Genomic DNA, 17,035 nt, shown 5'->3' with positions numbered 1-17,035 from the left:
TCAGCCCTTCTCGGGGGTGAAAAAATATACGTCCAAAATATGTCCGGAATTCGATAAACTGACTAATTCTAATCAACTTTTGTTCTATAGAGTTTTTGCACCAAGTCCATACTTTTCGAGTTATTTGCGAGTGAATGTGTTCATTTTTCAACAAAATAACCACGTTTTTAGACGGTTTTTCGCAAATAACTAAAAAGTACGTATTTTGTCGAAAAAAATATTCTTGGTAAAAATATAGCCTGTAAAAAAGTGAAAAATATGGTGTATATATTTGATCATTAGACCTGGCAGAAGCAGACTTATAGCCAATGAAAATTAGGTTCAGATTCGTCAAATTCCAAATCGAATATTTTAACGTGAACTAACCAAAAAATGAAGCACTATTTGGGGAAAACTCATTACAACTTTCTTAAAGTGTTTATTCATTTCTCTTTTATAAAAAAAATTTTAGCATCAAAAGAAAACAGGTTACGCTCAAAAAAAGTTGATACCATTTTTTCTTGGTAATTAAATCGGGAAAATCACCCCCTAATTGAAGACCTTGGGACCAGAAGGGGGCATGCCACCAAACAATATTTTGGAGGAAACATCATTTTAAACTTATTTTCAAATCCTGAAATCCAATTTTTAAATTTTTCTTGGTAGTAAGGCCCATAATCGTTTGGAAATATGATATTAAATACACAATAAAAGTAACACAAATGTTTATTTTACGGTTTTTGAGTTTTTGAACATTTTTTGAAAAATATGAGGTTTATCCCCTTTTGTATACAAAATTATATTCTAAAATATGAACATAAAATGCAACAATAAAATATTTCAGTTGTCAATATTTTCAATATATAAAAAGTCGTCCAAATGTTCAATGCCTTCCAGTGGTCCATTATTCTCCGTATCTGGTAGAATTTGTTGGCATGCACCAATTTCTGCCTACACTGTTTTTTTTTGCAACCGCAAGGTGCACCTAATTTTTTTTGGTTCTATTTTCTTACCATTTGTATTCATATACATATTCGTAAACTAGATTCTTTTTAGTCTTGCGCTTAATTTTTTATGTCGTTGGGTATCCTTGTGTTTCCATCTAGAAGGCACCTTCTTTTTTGGCAAGAGAACTCGAACTTTTCTCGAGTTGGCAAGAGAACTCGAAAAGTCTGTGGGGTATTAACCTATTCATTTCCCTACAATAAAGTAGGTATTTTACTAAAAAGGTATAAGCCACAAAAAACCTTTAGAGCAATCCTAATATTTTTAGGTTCGAAAAATATAACATAAGGGGACAAGCCACACAGTAAATAAACTTACTATTCCTGAGTTTATATTTTCCCAATCGCTGCTACTTCTGGATACTGTATAGTCTTTGTCATCTTCGCTTTTATTTAAAAACGGATCTTGGTCACTGTGTTCAGAATCAAACTCAGAAAAGTCTATTTTCCGTTTACATGCACGGGAATGTTCCGCCGCCATGTTGATTACTACTGTGGCTTGTCTCCTACTGTTGCAATATAAAGTAATGGTGACACAACGGGACTTAACTACAGCGGCGCCATCTATGAAAAAACTGCTGAAATTTTCTGTTTGGGACATTAATATGGTCTTAAAGTGTGCGATTTCTACTTTAACTCATTTTTGACGAAATTGTGGCTTGTCCCCTTCTGGTCCCAAGGTCTTCAATTAGCATCTCAAATGAACGTATTCTTTACCATTTCATAAGTTGCTTTACTGGTGTATGTATAGTTTATTCGATCTGTAAGTTTCATCTTTTCAAGGGACTTATTTTTGAAAGGGCTGTAGTTGAAAGGGCTTCAACGAGTTACTAATCACGAGTGTGTGCAAATTTAGAAACACGAACTCTTAACCAATCTTTGTCTTACAGAAAAACAAAAAATATAAGGTATTCAGAAAGCAAAGCCGACTTTTGTTATCATTTGAGATTTTTGTTAACCCTAATAATTTTTGTTTTTTTTTGACAAAAAGAATTTTGTTTAAAATTAAATATTTTTAAAATTTCACTTTAAAACCAATTTTTTTCAAAAATAATCACGTTGAATCTATAGAACTTTACATATCATATAAACACAACATAAATAAAGCAACTTGTGAAGCGGTAACGATTAATTTCATTTAAGTTAATAATTAGGGGGAGATTTTCCCGATTTCTTTTTGCCAAAACAAAAGGGACCAACTATATTTTGAGTGTAACTGGCTTACATTTCATGCTATGCTTTTTCTCATGAGGATCTTTCAGTGCGTCACAATTTTTCGATTTCTTTCTAACGCACTAAATTGCATGTGACACAAAAAACGCATGTCGGTGATTACAATTCGTTGGTGACATTTATAACATTTATTCTAGTCGTCAGTAGATGGCGCCACAAATTATTTACGAATTATATAATATATCTACTAACCCGGGAGTAGTCGCGCTCACTTCTGTAACGTCGATAGTCGCGTGTGAGATTCTATCTCAAAATACGAATTTAAAACAAATTTTTATTTTGTACTATTTTTATCTACTTTTTGTATTGAAAATATATATTTCTAACAATTTTATTAAAAAAACCTGTGTTAACGGCCACCTGCCAACATTGGCCACCTGTCCTTTAAAAATTTCCCAAACCAATTATATGTGGACTACAAAAATTGGCAATACCGTCCACCTTTCTATATCGGCCAATAGTTCTTTCATTTTTAGTGGCCGTTACTGACAGGTTTTACTGTATTACGAAAAAGGATGAAATGTAAGATTCTATCTAACGGCGCGACTACTCGCGGGTTAAAGCTAATTGGCTCTCCCCAAAGCCATAAATTCCACAAAAAGAAGAAGAAGAAAAAAAAACAAATTCCTACGCATTACTACACCCTTCCTCGAGGCCCTCGAGGAAATTTTTTCAAAATTGCAAAATTGTTCATCAAGTTATCGCGAAAAAGGATAAAAATTGAGATTCTATCTCACCGCGCGACTACTCGCGGGCTAATATAATCTGTATAATTTATAAGACTATTAGTCCATTCTTTCACGGTTTTTGCTCTAAATTTTAAAGAACTGCTTGGATTGACATGAAATTTGGCATACGTATAGCTTACATGTCAAAGAAAAAAAGTGATATTGTGCCGATGTGTGCTTTTGCCCTGGGGATGACTTTCACCCCCTCTTGGGGGTGAAAAAATAATTGTCCAAAATAAGTCCGAAAATGGGTAAACTGACTAATTTTAAGTAACTTTTGTTCTATAGAGCTTTTTCGCCAAGTCGACACTTTTCGAGTTATTTGCAAGTGAATATGTTAATTTTTCAACAAAATAACCACATTTTTAGACGGTTTTTCGCAAATAACTCAAAAAGTAAGTATTTTGTCGAAAAAAACGTTCTTAGCAAAAATATAGCCTATAAAAAAATAAAATCTGGATCTCGTAGAACCAGAGTTATAGCCAATGAAAAATAGATTCATATTCACCAAATTTCAAATAGAATATTTCCACGTGAAATATCCAAAAAATTAAGCACATTTTGGGGAAAATCTATTATAACTTTTTTAAAGCGTTTAAAAAAGCTTTATTTCTGTTTTTACACAAAGTTTCTAGCATTAAATTTAAGCAAGTTACGCTCAAAATAAAGTTGGTCAATTTTGTTTTTGCAAAAAAAAAAAATCGGGAAGACCACCCCCTAATTAGCAACTTAAATTAAATTAATCGTTACCGCTCCACAAATTATTTTACTTATGTTGTGTTTATATGATCTGTAAGTTTCATCGATTCAAAGTGCTTATTTTTGAAAAAATTTGGTTTCAAAGTAAAATTTTTAAAATTTAAATTTTGAAAAATATGCTTTTTTTCAAAATAACTTAAAAATTGTTAGAGATACCAAAAATCTCGAAAAACAAAAAAAGTCAGATTTGCTTTTCTGAATATTAGGTATTTTTTTGTTTTTCTGTTAGAGAAAAATTGATTAAGATTTGGTGTTTCTAAATTTGCATACATTCGTGATCAGTGACTCGTTCAACCCCTTTAAACTACAGCCCTTTCAATAATAAGGACTTTGAACCGATGAAACTTACAGATCATATAAACAATACATGTACATGAGTCAAGAAACTTGTGAAGTCGTAACGATTAAGTTCATTTAAGATAAATTAGGGGGTGATTTTCTCGATTTTTTTACCAAAACCAAAAGGGACTAACTTTATTTTGAGCGTAACTTGTTTAATTTTGATGCTAGAAATGTTTTTTATAAAACAAAAATGAAGCTTTTTTTAAACACTTTATATAAGTTGTAATGAGTTTTCCCCGAAATGTGCTTCATTTTTGGTTATTTCACGTTAAAGTATCCCATTTGGAATTTGACGAATATGAACCTATTTTTCATTAGCTATAACTCTGCTTCTACTAGGTGTAGAGACGTGATATACACGCCATTTTTTTTTAAATTTTTTACAGGTTATATTTTTGCTGAGAATGTTTTTTCGACAAAATACTTACTATTTGAGTTATTTGCGAAAAACCGTCTAAAAGCGTGGTTATTTTGTTGAAAAAATGAACATATTCACTGCCAAATAACTCGAAAAGTATTGACTTAGTGAAAAAACTCTATAGAACAAAAGTTACTTAAAATTAGCCAGTTTATCCATTTCCTGACTTTCTTTGGACGAATATTTTTTCACCCCCAAGAGGGGGTGAAAACCACCCTCAGGGCAAAAGCACATATCGGCACAATATCACTTTTTTTCTTTGACTTGTTAGCTATGTGCATGCCAAATTTCATGTCAATCCAAGCGGTTGTTTAAAATTTAGAGGTTTTGCAATATTTTACCGTTAAAGAATGGACTATATACAAATCAAAGAAAATACCATTTTATAAATGCAATAAATAAAATTGATTTGATTTTATGCCAAATTGCAAATAAAATGTTACAACTGTCAGATTTAACTAAAATGTCATGTCACTAAAATGTATATTATCACGGACTTACCTTATAGTCCTGTCGCCAGGGGGGTACAACGGCCTCGTTAATTCAGATGGACTTACCCAAGTTTTTTTTATGTATTTTGACCCGTAGAACACGAATTTTTTGGGTAACAGTTGATCCGGATGTCGATAAGATTGTTATAGACCAAGAACTTGAGGAATCAAATAACAGCGATTTTTGGCAAAACAAAACAATATTTTGTATTTTTTGGGTCATTTTAAGCAAAAAATATTTCTACAAGTTTTTTAGTAGGATGCTACAAGTTTTCGAGATAAACGCGGTTGAACTTTCAAAAAATCGATAAACTGCAATTTTTAAACCCGAATAACTTTTGATTAAAAAATAAAATAGCAATTCTGCTTAGCGCCTTTGAAAGTTCAAGTCAAATTATGTCGGTTTTGATTATTTGCATTGCTAAAAATTTATTGTGTTATTGTTAAACAAAGCTACAAACAACTAGTGCGTGAGTGATGTTTCTATGATTTCTCATTTAAAATCGAACGAGTAGGTAGAATAGGTACTAGTGCAATCAAGACTATTTCTACGTTACATGCGTTAAAACGCATGTAAAAGCACGGGAAACCCTACGTGTTTATAGCTTTGTTAAACAATAAAAAAATAAATTTTTACCAATGCAAATAATCAAAACCGATATAATTTGACTTAAACTTTCAAATGCGGTAAGCAGACTTGCTATTTTATTTTTTAATCAAAAGTTATTCGGGTTCAAAAATTGCAATTTTTCGATTTTTTTAAAGTTCAACCGCGTTTATCTCGAAAACTGTGCATCCTACGAAAAAACTTGTAGAAATATTTTTTACTTAAAATGGCCCAAAAAATACAAAATAGTGTTTTGTTTTGCCAAAAATCGCTGTTATTTGATTCCTCAAGTTCTTGGTCTATAACAATCTTATCGACATCCGGATCAACTGTTACCCAAAAAATTCGTGTTCTACGGGTCAAAATACATAAAAAAAACTTGAGTAAGTCCATCTGAATTAACGAGGCCGTTGTACCCCCCCTGGCGACAGGACTATTATAATTTGTGACGCACTGAAAAATGCTTATGAAAAGAAGCATAGACTCTTTTTTTATAAAAACAGAAATAAAGCTTTTTAAACTTTTTAAAAATAATTGTAATGTGTTTTCTTCAAAAAGTGCTTCATTTTTTGGTTATGTCGCGTTGAAATATTCTATTTAGAATTTGGCGAATATGAACCTATTTTTCTTTAGTTAAACCTCTGCTTCTACTAGGACTAAAGCCTTTATGCATACACCATTTTTTCACTTTTTTACAGGATATATTTTTGCTTAGAATGTTTTTTTCGATAAAATACTTACTATTTGAATTATTGGCGAAAAATTCTGTACAAACGTGTTTGTTTTATTGAAAAATGTATTAACTCGCATATAACTCGAAAAGTATTGACTTGGTGAAAAAACTCTATTAAACAAAAGTTGCTTATAATTAGTCAGTTGATCGAATTCCGGACTTATTTTGGACGTATATTTTTTCACCCCCGAGAAGGGGTGAAAGTCACCCCAGGGCAAAAGCACACATCGGCACAATAACAATTTTTTTCTTTGACATGTCAGCTATATGCGTATGCCAAATTCCATGTCAATCTAAGCGGTTCTTAAAATTTACAGCAAAAACCGTCAAAGAATATACTACAAAATGAAATGTAACAATTGTTCAATGTTTTCGGTTCTTCTTCATATCAAAATAGTTTCTACTAAACAATAATTACTTTATACGAATCCTTAGGTACTCTAGCATAGGTACTCTATTCGTTTAACAAACAATTATAAAATAATCGAGATATCTAATAGGATTATGTAATGTAATATTTATTGATAATGGCCTACCGCAATTTGGAGATGTCCACTGTTTACACTATTAAATCACTCACACATTATAGCGAATCGAATACAAGAAAACAATACACAATATATACTACTACTATTATTATAAACTATAAATTACCCGAAACCACGCACTAAATAATAATGTTTATTAACATTCAAGAACCTGTTAATAAAATGTATCTATCCTCTTTAGCGTCACTTAGGCACCCGTTCTATAAAATTCCGTGAAGGAACATAGTCGACTTGAGTCAGTGATAGTTTTTTGTTTTATGTAGTCAGTTTTTCGCGAATGCCGTAAAACTAGTTTTGAAGGGCTAAATACCTGCATATTATGACGTGTAGCTATTTTAAACAATACATATTCCAAGAAATTATAAAAATAGGTACTCGTGCAAATTATATTTAGGAGAATTGGTATGAAAAATTGGTATTGGTATTGGAAAATATGATTAAAAGTTGTTGGAAATTTCTATTTAGAAATTATTGTTTATTAAAATTAGAACAGAATAGGATATAAATAGTTATCTTTATTCGCAAGATTTGAATGATCTAAGTGAATAAGATATAAAAGAATAGAGATACAAAAGTAATAAAAGCAAGCTGAAGCTTACATTGCTAACTTTGTTAGCAAACATCATTTCTATATTACTACTTACATAATATTATACAGTATGGTGCAAATGAAAGGAATAAATTCGGTATTTCGTAAACCGGTGACTTTCAGGAAAAATACCGGAACGGGTCGATTTTTATTTTTAAACTATGATATTTTGGCACATAAGACATACTACTGACGTCATTTATCTGGGCGTGATGACGTAAACGATAATTTTTTTAAATGGGAATAGGGGTCTTGTGCTAGCTCATTTGAAAGGAAATCCAATTCTCTATTCAGTAATATAAACATTTATATAACTATTTGTATAGGGTGTCCAAAAAAAAATTTAATTTAATTATTTGACAAAAAAAGAAGATTGTATGTAATTTATTTAACTCAAAACACATTTTACTGTTTCGCGAAAACAGAAAAAATGTTTATTTAAGAAATAAACATTGCTTTTCGATTAAATTCAATGTTCAAGCCAGCTCCGCCAGCCGCTGGCCTCTTGGAAGTTTGAACATTTAATTTAAGCGAAAAGCAATGTTCATTTGTGATATAAACATTTTTGTCTGATTTCTGACAGCAATAAAATGCATTTTGAATTAAATAAACTAAATACATTCTCCTTTTTTTGTCAAATAATTTAATTTAAAAAATTGTTTAGACACCCTGTATAAATAATTATGTAAGTGTTTATATCAATGAAAACAGCCTTTCAAATGAGCTAGAACACGACCCCTATTCTCATTTAAAAAAATCACCGATTACGTCATCACGCCCAGATGGATGACATCACTAGTATGACATATATGACAAAATATCACAACTTAAAAATAAAAATTGACTTGTTTCGGGATTTTCCTTAAAACTCGCCAGTTTACGAAATAATGAATTTATTCATTTCATTTGCACCATACTGTATAATATTTGTCTATCACTTTTTAATTTATACAGAATGAGTTTTATGTATGGAAACCCCCAGTTATCTCGGAAACGGCTTGGCCGATTTTTATAGACTTTGGTGGGTAAGGGTCTTCTAATGCGGCCGATATTATAGTTGTAATTGCATTGCTGTCAGATCTTCTGTTTTTCTGGAAATCTAATGAAATTTCTTATGTCAAACGTAACACCCTGTATATTTTTTGCGTTTTGAATTACTTAAAAAATACTGATTATTTTTCATATAATATTCCCTATATCTAAATGCCGCAATTTCGGAGTTATTGCTAGATTTATTTAAAAAAAAATTATTTAATTAACAAAATATAAAAATCTGTTTTTGGCCCGGGACATTTTATTATTATTTTAGATTCGGATTAGATATTTTAGATTTGGATTATTGGGAACAAAAATGGTCTTTTGTAATTTTTCTATAAGGTTAGCTGTCTATCTGTCTAGCTCGTTTTCGAGCTATAAACAATTTAAAACAGAAGAAAACGAAAAATGACGATATTCAAGGTTCAAAAACACAAGTAAAAAAATATAGTTTTTGAAATCATGAAGTGTCTATAGTTCAATCAAGGTCAATCCTTCTTCTATCAGCTCCATATAAGAATTTTTGGTAGGTATGTTTTCTTCCAAAAATGCGGTTTTTTGTTAATAAAGCGTTTATGAGAGGACAGGCGATGAGAGGTGTTAACAACTAGGGCAGGGTATTTGGCTCCGAATTCCATCCTACTATATCGATTTACTTGATATTTTCACAGTAAGTAGGGAATAACGCAAGAAACAAAGTCTACCCTATGCCGATGTGCGCTTTTATCTTGGGGGTGGTTCCCACCCCTTCTCAAGAAGAGGCTAGAGAACCTAATTTTAAGCAAAAACTGGTCTATAATTATTTTTTGAAAACTCCATACTTTTTGAGTTATTCGTGATTGAAAATTGGCCAGTTTCATTGAAAAATGACACCTTTTCGGACGAATTTTTGCGAATACCTTAAAAACTATGCATCTAACAAAAAAAACTATATAAAATATTTCTAGGTTATAAAAAACAAAGAGATTCGTTCCTTCATAAATCTTCTAGTTAAAATACAAAGAGGGATATGGTAGGTAAGAAGAGTTTGTTTTCAAACTCAAATCGGTGTATTCAACTTGAAATAACAGAGAAACTGTCGATTTTAGGTGTATAATGATACTAATAACTTTTGTAGTGCTTGAAAAGATCTTTAAAATGAGCAATACTAAATGTCGATTACATTTAAAATAAGCCAGATATTCGGCAAAAAAGTTGATGACTAATGTATTTTAAGGAGAAATGAGAAGAATATTTTTAACCCCTCATCCATCAGAATTTATATACATCGTTTTCCTTCTACAATACTTTTTATAATAGTGTTATTTCTATGTTCAACAAGTTGGACTAGATTAAAATGAATGCTTTTTGAAAAAAATAAGATTAAATTATAGATAGATATAAGATTAAATATTAATTTTAAATTCTCTTAAAAATCTTCCTTTTCCCCCATGTAACTCGAAAAAGATAAGAGATACGAAAAAAAGATACCACGCCAAAAATATAGGGCGTTTTTAGATAAAAATTTCGCTTTTATTTTTTATTACTGTATCTCTTATCATTTTCAAGTTAAATGGAGAAAAAGGAAGATTTTCAAGAAAATTTAAAAATGCTCTCTATAATTTGATCGTTTTTTTTTTCAAAAACCATTCATTTTAAATTCGTCCAACTTTTTGAACATAGAAACAACACTAAAATAAAAGGTATTGTGGAAGGAAAACGATGCATTTACATTTTGGTGGATGGGGGTTAAAATTACTTCTCATTTTTTTCTTAAAATACATTAGTTAGCAATTTTGTTTGCAGCATATCTCGCTTAGTTTTAATGTAATGGACCTTTAATATAGCTCATTTAAAAGGCCTTTTTAAGCACTACAAAAGGTATTAGTAGCATTATACACCTAAAATCGGCCGTATCTCTGTTATTTCAAGTTGAATACACCAATTTGAGAATGTACCAAAAAACAAACTATTTTCACCTATCATATCCCTTTTGTATTATAACCAGTGGCGGCTCGTCAGAGGAGGTAACGGAGGCTTAGCCTCCCTACAATTTTTTTACATATTTTATGTCATATCTGGGACATAATATTTCTAGGATTATTGATGAAATATCACTGTTTTGTTTATTTTGAATCACGAGAAACAACAAGCTCTCGTACTAATAGAAAGTGTAAATTATTGCACACTTTTGTAACTAAACTCATCTGGAATGCATCAATATGCCCACCTGTATGCTGTGAGCAGCTCCTCATATCCCTACCAAGGGAGGTAGAAGCCAGACTCGACTCCGTTGTGTTCTAAGTTACGATAAACGTCTCAAAACCAGCGTAATAGTTTCCTATGCTTACAATAATACTCGATAGAGAAACGTAATATTATATCGCTTCACGTCAAACTACCCAGAAATATATGCCAAGGGAGGCAAAACCAGAATTAGGCTCACTTGTGGTTTTACTTATATTCTATAAGGAAGTTTATAGTCAGGGTATTTCTTGGTGTGATTTTATCATTTTATTTCTTTTAATTAGTGTTTGGTGAATTTTTGTATTTCATATATTTTTATTTGTGTTGTTATTGGCTTGGTAAGGTTATTTTTACAATTTACGTACCGTTGTTTGTTTATATAAAATGTATATAAATGAATAATTTTAATACTTTAAGTATTGTTATATTTCTTTTTGATATGAAAATTAAATTTTGATAATTATAAACAAAATTCAATTTAATATAAAATATTTTCAATTTTCTCAACCACGGGCATATAAATTTAAAACAACCTGTATACAACAAATTGTTATATGTAATTTTAAGAAGTGATTAGAATAAGCGTACGAAACTCGGAACAATGTGCTTAGATAAACAAAGTGAATGACGCGTACCATTATCGTTCTTCTCGGAAGGTCGATCATTAGCCTATGCTAAATAAAACTCAGTGAAATAGATGATAGTTCATTATCGTTTTTCGCGGAAGGTTTCGATCATTAGCCTATGCTGAATAAGACTCATTTGAAAGAGAGAATAGGTCATTAAAATTTGTAAATAATAGAAAGTAAGTTAGAATGGGAATTAAATATTTTCTTTTGAAATCCATTAAGCATATTTAGAAAGATTAAAAATTGGTTTTGGGGAATACTGTGAATGAGAGTTGGTGGTGGAAGATTGATTTGTGAATCTGGAAGGGATATTTAGAAAGTAGGTGAATGAATGACAAAGTGAGATCAGAATGTTTTGAGCTGTCGAGAAGTGAAGTCGAGTAGTAGACGGTAGTGTACGGAGAGGGAGAAAGCCGGTAGTTCCGTGAGTGTGGAGTATCTATCGTGGAACGGGAAGTAGGCCAGGTCGAGAGTAAAAGAACCTCCTTGAGCCAAGAGTGTCCTGGTAGCTGATAGCAGTTTCGAAAAAGGTAGAACACAGCATCACGACAAAAGCAGGAACGAGAGCTATTCGAGCTAGTTTTTCAAAGGAGGACATTACTGGAAGCCAGGACGAGGTTTGATCGCAGCCAAGGATAGCAGGAAACGGGTCTTGTGTGAGGACATTTTCAGTTCACCAGGAAAAGGTCAGTCTCATTTGTTTGGACATGAATGTATGGGTTTTTCGTATTAAATTCCACATAAAAAATTGAATAACATAATCAATAATATCAGAAAAGCTTCATCAAACTTAAATAGAGTTGTTCCTAATAACTCCTAATAGTTAAATGTTAATAAAAACTTTCAATTGAAAACCAAAAGGAAATAAGATTCCCATTTGTAAATGTTATGTTTAAGAATAATAAGAAATAGCAAATATTAAGCATTGATTGCCTTTTAAATAAAATAAAAAATATTTTGATTATAATTGTAACCCATATGTGTATTTTTTTTTACTCTTTTCTTTTCTATCCCGATTAGGAACCATTAAGAAATATTTGAAGCCACGAAAGTAAGTAATTAATTTATAATTCGCCCTGAGATTGAAAACATATTGATATGTGATCTGGTTAATTAATTAGATTAGTATTAATACATTGATTAAATTAAGTGACATATAAGAATATTATCTCATATCAATAATCAAGATCACATCAACTGTCGTCCAACGTGGAAAGCATTATAAAGTATTTCTAGTGGCAAATTTGAAGGATAGAAAGAGTAAAGCCGGTATTTGAAAATTTATATGCCTGTGGTAAAAAGTGAGATACTTACATTTGATAACATAAAATTTTAGATCTCTTTAGGTACAAATTTTACATAACTGATTTAATATTTTATTTTTACGATATTACATTTGATATATTTATTGACAATTTATAATATTTGGGTGAGAAAAAGTCGTCTTGGTAACATACTAGTAAAATTTCATATTTGGCGGGGACAGTACTTCTTGAAAACAAATGTCTGTGACAAGAAGCCAAAGCAAAGACAACAAAAAACAAAAAGAACATTCAAATCAAGAGAATAATTCAGACCAAGAAGACATTTTAGACACGACAATCATGGCATCAGAACAGCAAGAATTATCAGGAATAGATAAAATATTACAAATGATGCAACTCCAGTCACAAAGAATGGAACAAAAACTGGATGAAAATCAACGTGAAACGAAACAAGCCATGGAAGAAACATAATGAAAATGGGATAAATAGTTATGAGTTGAGGCATAGGAACTCGGAAAAGATCCGAGGAATTTATAATATTCACGATGTATACAAATATCACGAATAAAAGACAGAATTACATGAAGTAGATAGTAAGTTAGGATATAAGACGTAGATTAAAGTAAGGAAATATACAGGGAGTTGGTTTTGCCTCGAGAAAATTTATTTTAAAATGCAGATAAATTTTATCGAATACAAGGCGGGGATTTGTTATATTTCTTTTTGATATGAAAATTAAATTTTGATAATTATAAACAAAATTCAATTTAATATAAAATATTTTCAATTTTCTCAACCACGGGCATATAAATTTAAAACAACCTGTATACAACAAATTGTTATATGTAATTTTAAGAAGTGATTAGAATAAGCGTACGAAACTCGGAACAATGTGCTTAGATAAACAAAGTGAATGACGCGTACCATTATCGTTCTTCTCGGAAGGTCGATCATTAGCCTATGCTAAATAAAACTCAGTGAAATAGATGATAGTTCATTATCGTTTTTCGCGGAAGGTTTCGATCATTAGCCTATGCTGAATAAGACTCATTTGAAAGAGAGAATAGGTCATTAAAATTTGTAAATAATAGAAAGTAAGTTAGAATGGGAATTAAATATTTTCTTTTGAAATCCATTAAGCATATTTAGAAAGATTAAAAATTGGTTTTGGGGAATACTGTGAATGAGAGTTGGTGGTGGAAGATTGATTTGTGAATCTGGAAGGGATATTTAGAAAGTAGGTGAATGAATGACAAAGTGAGATCAGAATGTTTTGAGCTGTCGAGAAGTGAAGTCGAGTAGTAGACGGTAGTGTACGGAGAGGGAGAAAGCCGGTAGTTCCGTGAGTGTGGAGTATCTATCGTGGAACGGGAAGTAGGCCAGGTCGAGAGTAAAAGAACCTCCTTGAGCCAAGAGTGTCCTGGTAGCTGATAGCAGTTTCGAAAAAGGTAGAACACAGCATCACGACAAAAGCAGGAACGAGAGCTATTCGAGCTAGTTTTTCAAAGGAGAACATTACTGGAAGCCAGGACGAGGTTTGATCGCAGCCAAGGATAGCAGGAAACGGGTCTTGTGTGAGGACATTTTCAGTTCACCAGGAAAAGGTCAGTCTCATTTGTTTGGACATGAATGTATGGGTTTTTCGTATTAAATTCCACATAAAAAATTGAATAACATAATCAATAATATCAGAAAAGCTTCATCAAACTTAAATAGAGTTGTTCCTAATAACTCCTAATAGTTAAATGTTAATAAAAACTTTCAATTGAAAACCAAAAGGAAATAAGATTCCCATTTGTAAATGTTATGTTTAAGAATAATAAGAAATAGCAAATATTAAGCATTGATTGCCTTTTAAATAAAATAAAAAATATTTTGATTATAATTGTAACCCATATGTGTACTTTTTTTTACTCTTTTCTTTTCTATCCCGATTAGGAACCATTAAGAAATATTTGAAGCCACGAAAGTAAGTAATTAATTTATAATTCGCCCTGAGATTGAAAACATATTGATATGTGATCTGGTTAATTAATTAGATTAGTATTAATACATTGATTAAATTAAGTGACATATAAGAATATTATCTCATATCAATAATCAAGATCACATCAGTATATTATAATAAAGCTTATATTATTAAAACCTTAGGAAGACCACAGCCAAATTTAACTATTAATAAATCCTCAGGTAATCGTCAAAATTGTGCATTTAATATTAACTGGTATAATAAATGGGACGGGTTAACCGGGTCTATTAAGAGGAAAAAAGTTTTTTGTGTAAATTAAAACTTTTTGCTAAACAAAATATAGTAACTGCTTTAGATACAGCTCAAAAAGAGGCCATAATTACTTACAATAAACAGGTTTTGTAGAATAGGATGAATTTAAAAAGGCTTATCGATACAACAATATATTTGGCTTCGCAAGAATTAGCTTTTCGCAGACACGATGAAAGTGATGATTATTCAATTAATCGCGGCAATTACAAGGAACTTCTATCGTTGTGGGGTAATTATGACTCAAATTTCGAAAAATTTCGTTAATTTTAGGTTTAATCCTGTTTTTATAAAGTTCTTTTAGTAACAATAATATTATTATTAGTTACAAAAGCTATTCTACATCTCAGTTATCAATGCAAGCATGCGGTAAGGGACCGTTCAAGTATTACGTAACGCAGGTGGGGGGGGGGGGGTTCAAAAATCTTCAAAAATTGCGTTACACAATAGTTAAACGCCCATTAGAGTGCGTTACGTAGGGTGGAGGGGGGGTCAAAAATCTTCAAAAATCGCGTTACGTAATACTTGAACGCTTCCTAAGAGGGAGGGTCCCCGTAAGGTGAAATGTAAATAAAAATGGTCAAAAACAAATGGAGCCTTAAATTACTTTTTTTGGTGCATTTTTTTGCTAGTGCAAATTTGTCTAGATTTTTTATAGTTATAGCCTCCCCTATTGTAAAACTCACGAGCCGCCACTGATTATAACTAGAAGATTTATGAAGACAAGTGTCTCTTTGTTTTTTATAACCTACAAAAATGTTTTTTATACTTTTTTTCGTTAGATGCATAGTTTTTATTGCATAGTATTCGCAAAAAACCATTCGAAAAGGTATTATGTTTAAATGAAAATGGCCAATTTTCAACCACGAATATCTCAAAAAGTATTGAGTTTTAAAAAAAAATTATAGTACAGTTTTTGCTTAGAATTAGGTCCTCTACCAAATTCCGTGGTAATTTTAACCAAAAAATTTTCCACTCCTAATAAGGGGTAGGAACCACTCCAAGATAAAAGCACACATCGGTATAGAGTAGACTTTGAATTAGGAGATAAGTAGAGGCTAGGCCCAAAATTTCATTAAAATCCATGCAGTAGGACAGAATTCGGAGCTAATATCCTATTTTCGCTCCCATTGACTGGCGTAAACTAAAAAACAATGTTTTAAAACGAAATAATGCCAAATTACTTATCTTCTTCTTCTTCTTCTTCTTCGCGCGACTAGGATTACTCCTCTTTTTCTGCCTCTTATTCTGTTTCAGTTATTGTTGACTGTACATTGTCTTTCCACCTTTTCGGCGGCCTTCCAACGAGTCTTCTGCTATACGGCTTGTGGTTTTTACAGATGTTCGCTAATCTATCTGGTTCCATTCGGTTTACATGTTCGTTCCAGTTTTTCTGTCTTGTTTTTATCCACCTGTTAATATTTTGAATTTTGCAACGTTCTCGTATACATCTGTTTCTTTGTCTGTCTCTTAATGATATGCCCGCTATTGATCTTAATACTTTCATTTCGATATTGTTGATTTGTTGTTTCTTATCTTTCTAATTACTTATCGGAAACTGATAAAATAAGGTTTGAACTTGAATGTAGGTACTTCATAATTTCAAAAGCACCTAATATTTTTTACTTGTGTGCTTGAGCATTGAAACATTGAGCATGAAAACATTTTACATTAAAAGAATTGTCTAAACTGTATACTTATTCTACATATTACTCTTTTTATTTCAGCATATTAACGGCATACAAAAATATGCAAAATCCAGGAGTTATTGTAATAAACTCTAATGTCTCAATTCCAGAAGTTTTGGACGACGTTTACTCCAGAGTAAAAACATACATGAAAATTTAAGGTCTCTGCAGATCTATTCGAAGAGTAAAACAATTTATTTATTTATAACTGTGGTAATTATTTTTTAATAAAATATAACAATAAATTAATATATGTCTTTATATATCTAAGGGGATGTTAAGGGGCAGTGATGCGTAAGATATAGCCTCTCCTGTTCAAATGTCAACCTATGAATATGAATAATCTAGATCATGGTCATCTGGTACATCCTGCTAGACAACTAACGAGGCTCTGACGTCCGAGTGTTTGCCTGGATAAGCAATCCACCATTTACTGGCCAACGGCTTCGGGTGGACGAGCTGGTAATTGGAAGGGCACTCTGT

At 31.5% G+C, this 17,035-nt stretch overlaps 1 protein-coding gene across 1 annotated transcript in view; it reads left to right on the top strand.

Moving 5' to 3' along the window:
• LOC114326405 (UMP-CMP kinase 2, mitochondrial) overlaps window positions 1-16,801 on the top strand; it is a 117,431-nt gene extending 100,630 nt beyond the window's left edge. The window contains exon 6 of the mRNA XM_050649870.1: window positions 16,592-16,801. Coding sequence (XP_050505827.1) covers window positions 16,592-16,712 — 121 coding nt within the window. The 3' untranslated portion in view covers window positions 16,713-16,801. The remainder of the gene's footprint in view (window positions 1-16,591) is intronic.
• Window positions 16,802-17,035: the final 234 nt, after the last annotated feature.

Source organism: Diabrotica virgifera, chromosome 4 (genome assembly GCF_917563875.1).
Source record: "Diabrotica virgifera virgifera chromosome 4, PGI_DIABVI_V3a".
Lineage (NCBI taxonomy): Eukaryota > Metazoa > Arthropoda > Insecta > Coleoptera > Chrysomelidae > Diabrotica > Diabrotica virgifera.
The sequence above is the reverse complement of the archived record's forward strand: the minus strand, read 5'-3'. Positions and strand labels throughout refer to the sequence as shown.